The sequence below is a fragment of the Cyprinodon variegatus genome, unplaced genomic scaffold (assembly GCF_000732505.1).
Source record: "Cyprinodon variegatus isolate N-32 unplaced genomic scaffold, C_variegatus-1.0 Scaffold8, whole genome shotgun sequence".
NCBI lineage: Eukaryota > Metazoa > Chordata > Actinopteri > Cyprinodontiformes > Cyprinodontidae > Cyprinodon > Cyprinodon variegatus.
In genome coordinates this window covers 2,633,525-2,637,092 of record NW_015150461.1, presented here as the reverse complement: position 1 = coordinate 2,637,092, position 3,568 = coordinate 2,633,525, and the positions used below count along the sequence as shown (strand labels likewise).

At 39.3% G+C, this 3,568-nt stretch overlaps 1 protein-coding gene across 1 annotated transcript in view; it reads left to right on the top strand.

Annotated features, from left to right (window-relative positions):
- adam19 (ADAM metallopeptidase domain 19) overlaps nt 1–3,568 on the top strand; it is a 46,096-nt gene that overhangs the window by 23,493 nt on the left and 19,035 nt on the right. Inside the window, exons 4-6 of the mRNA XM_015376836.1 lie at nt 196–261; nt 465–536; nt 627–905. Coding sequence (XP_015232322.1) covers nt 196–261; nt 465–536; nt 627–905 — 417 coding nt within the window. The remainder of the gene's footprint in view (nt 1–195; nt 262–464; nt 537–626; nt 906–3,568) is intronic.

Here is a 3,568-nt window from a genome sequence, read left to right as displayed (position 1 = left end):
AAAGAATTGTTTCCTTTTACTTTCACTTCACTTCACATTATTTCAAGTGGCTCTATCACATAAAATCGCAATACAATAAATTAAAATGTAATGTTACTATTAAAAAAATAATAAAAAGAAGAAGTCCTAGAGGTGTACATGCTATGCAAAGCAATGTATTACACTGTTTTATCATTGATCTGTTTCTATATGCAGGAGAAAAGGGAAGTGATGCAGAATATGAAGTACGTGGAGCTTCTGTTGGTTGCAGACAGAGCTGAGGTTCGTAGAATGACCATATATGGGCACCTGTACATCATTCACTCATTGTGGTTTCACACCTTTTCACGTAGGTAGGACTCAGGGACACTGACGTTTTATTTTAAAAAGTTGTAGGTGTGAGGAATTTCTCTCTCATTACAGTAAAGCAGTAGGCCAGCCATCACGTCATTTATGTCTTTATTCTGGTTTATGTTGTGTTGCAGTTTGAGAGAAATGAGATGGATTTTTACAAGACGCAACAAAAGCTGCTGGAAGCAGCCAACTTGGTTGACAAGGTAGCATCGCCTATGAGACTTTATTAACATGAGGGTCACTGCTTCTGTTTATTCTCATTAGTAGTTCATGTCTCTATCTACTGCCAACAGTACTACAAGGATTTGAAGATCCGCGTGGCTTTAATTGGTCTGGAGGTTTGGACTGACAAGGACCAGATCAACGTGTCCAACAACCCACACAGCACCTTGGCCGGGTTTCTGACCTGGAGACGGAAGATGCTCAAAATTCTCCCCAACGACAACGCTCAGCTCGTCACGTCAGTATCCCTCCTTCTAAAAGGAGCAATTCTTTTTTTATTTCCTTTCGTCTTGCCAAAAACTCTCGCCCCTCCATCTCCATTAAGTTACAATCCCAACATGTGCACCACTGTATGAACAGTGTTGCCAACTCCTCATTAAGGAAAGTAGCTATTGGCTGTGCTAAAAGTCGCTAGAAGTCACTAAATGATGTCATCGCCTAATTTGCGTAATTTGCCACAGGAAGTGATGTGCATGGTATTGATGCTGTGGGAGAAATGTCGTTGCAGAAAGACAAAAAGTCGCCAGATTTGTCGCTAGTCGCTTTTTTGAAAAATAGTCGCTGGAGGGGTCTGAAAAGTCGCTAAATATAGCGACAAAGTCGCTGAGTTGGCAACACTGTGTATGAAGTCTGGCATTTACGCCTGTTAAATATGCATGAAGACCTTAAAAATGGTTTGGCTCTGCCCATTACAAGTAAAAGAAAGAAGAGGTTCAAAGCCATTGAGATGGAGGCAATAATTGTTTTTAAAAATAAAAAGTATAAAGGTAAAATATAAAATGAATAAAATAACCAAAGCTTAGTTGAAATATATATATTTTTTTAAAACATTAGAAAGTCATCTTTAGATAGCTCCATCCTCTCCTGAACCAATAACTACTTTGTTGCACCAATGAAAGCAGATATTTTTGCGTTTTGATTTTGCACCTGACTTAAAAGTGTTAGGTTTCTGTTTCTGTTATGTTTTTCTTTTGAGTATTCTGTCTTTCCTTACTCCTTGATTTCTAGTGTTTAGTTTTCTTTTCATCATGTTTCATTATCCTAGTTATTTGATTATCATTTTGTTATTTCCAGTCATCTTGGTTTTCCATTTGTTGTCCTCTGCTGCCCCCTTGTGTCCTCTTTCACTAGCTCTGTTTTCTGCACTGCCCTCACTTGTTTTCAATCCCCTCGTTAGCCCCCTCTTTGTCTCAGTCTCCTTTAAAAGCCCTCTCTGTTCAGTTCCCCTTTGCTGGGTCCTCGTCAAACACCGCCTGCTTGCTCCAACTCCTTCTCCCTGTGCCCACCTCGTCTTGTTTGTGATTCCCCTGATTTTCCCCAAGGTTTCTGATTCACCTCTGCCTCTCTGCCTCTGCTTTTGGGTCATCTCACTCATTAACCAAATCCTGACAAAAAGAGATTAAAGAAAGACATAAAAATTGCAGCAGCATTTGAGTTTCTAACTTTGAAAATCTTGTTGCATATTATAAATGTTTATATTTACATACCCTGCACCCAAGACTTAGTGCAGTTTGGTCAATAGAATATGACCTGCATATTTATCAGGGCTTAGATGCTTAAAAAAAACACTTTGCATCTTCTTGGAAGATCTGCTCTGTCCGTACAAACAGGTTGGTTTTAAGGCTGCATGTTGGACTGTTTTGTTCAGAAAAGTTCAGATAAATCTGATTCAGATGTGGTGAAAAAGTTAGATGAAGGTTGCATTCCAGCTGTTCACCTCTTCTTGACTATGGGAACAACATTTATAGAATCCCTTAAATGGCTCTTTATATTCACTAAAAAATACTATAAAATGAACAGAATAAAAGAAAGAAAATGTGAAATGTTTTGCTTGTTTACCAAAAACCAGGTGAAAATTTGATAAATGGCTGCTCAGTGACACAGTGGGTAGCACTGCTGCCTTGCACCAAGAAAGTTACGGGCTTGATGCCCCGGGTTCTTCTGCATGGAGCTTGCATGTTCTCCCTGTGCATGAGTGGGTTCTCTCCGGGTACTCTGGCTTCCTCCGATAGTCCAAGTTAGGTTAATTGGCTTCTCTAAATTCCCCTTAGATGTGTGTGTGAATGGTTGTTTGTCTTGTTTGTCTCTGTGTTGCCCTGCGATGGAATGGCAACCTGTCCAGGGTGGACCCCATAAACAGTTGAGATAGACACCTGCACCCCTCACCACCCCGCTTGGGATAACCGTGAAAATGGATGGAATTTGATAAATGTACAAAAATCTGCAAGTGAGCCTAATTTTATTGGAATAAAAGCAACAAGATCTAAGTTTGAGCTCCCCTTGTTAAATATATATATTAAATATCTATTTAATTAACAGGATGATAAGAAATAAACTCTGCTACTTTAACTCTGATCACATGCTGTAAATCAGAAAAAAATGTATTTCTTATGGTTGTGTTTTTGATAAAGCATCTTGCTGTAATTCAATTCCAGAAAACTAATGTTTGGGTCTTTTTTATTAATCTCTTTATTTTTTGTTCCCTTACTTTTTTATTCTTTTAAGTCTTACATTCCTTCAATCTGTGCTTCGTTTGTCCAAAATCCATTTTATTCTGTCTTTTTACTCTTTCTGCCCTTCCCTCATTCCTTTCTTCCACTCCTGAAACTAAGACCTTTGAAAAACTGAGCCTTGGATTTTTACATAAAATGCACAGGAAGCCTAAACGGTTTATTAGCACAGGGTCTGGAGTGCAAGTACAATAAAAATTCAGCTGAGTTGGGCTTAGACTGTGGCCTTAGTCTGCGACCCGGGTTCGAATCCGGCCTGTGGTCGTTTCCCGAATGTCTCTCCCCCTCTCTCATATCCCCTTTCCTGTCAGCTACTGTCCATAAAAATGAGTCAATAGTGCCGTAAAAAAACAACCAAAAAAAACTATTCAGCTGAGTTGAGTTATCTAGATGAAGCGCAGTGATTCATGGTTCCTATTGCTAATGATTGGTGCGGGCTGTCTGCTGTGGATCAACTCAATCTCTTTCTCAAGTCTTTCTAGGATAGCTTTGTTTTGAGGGTA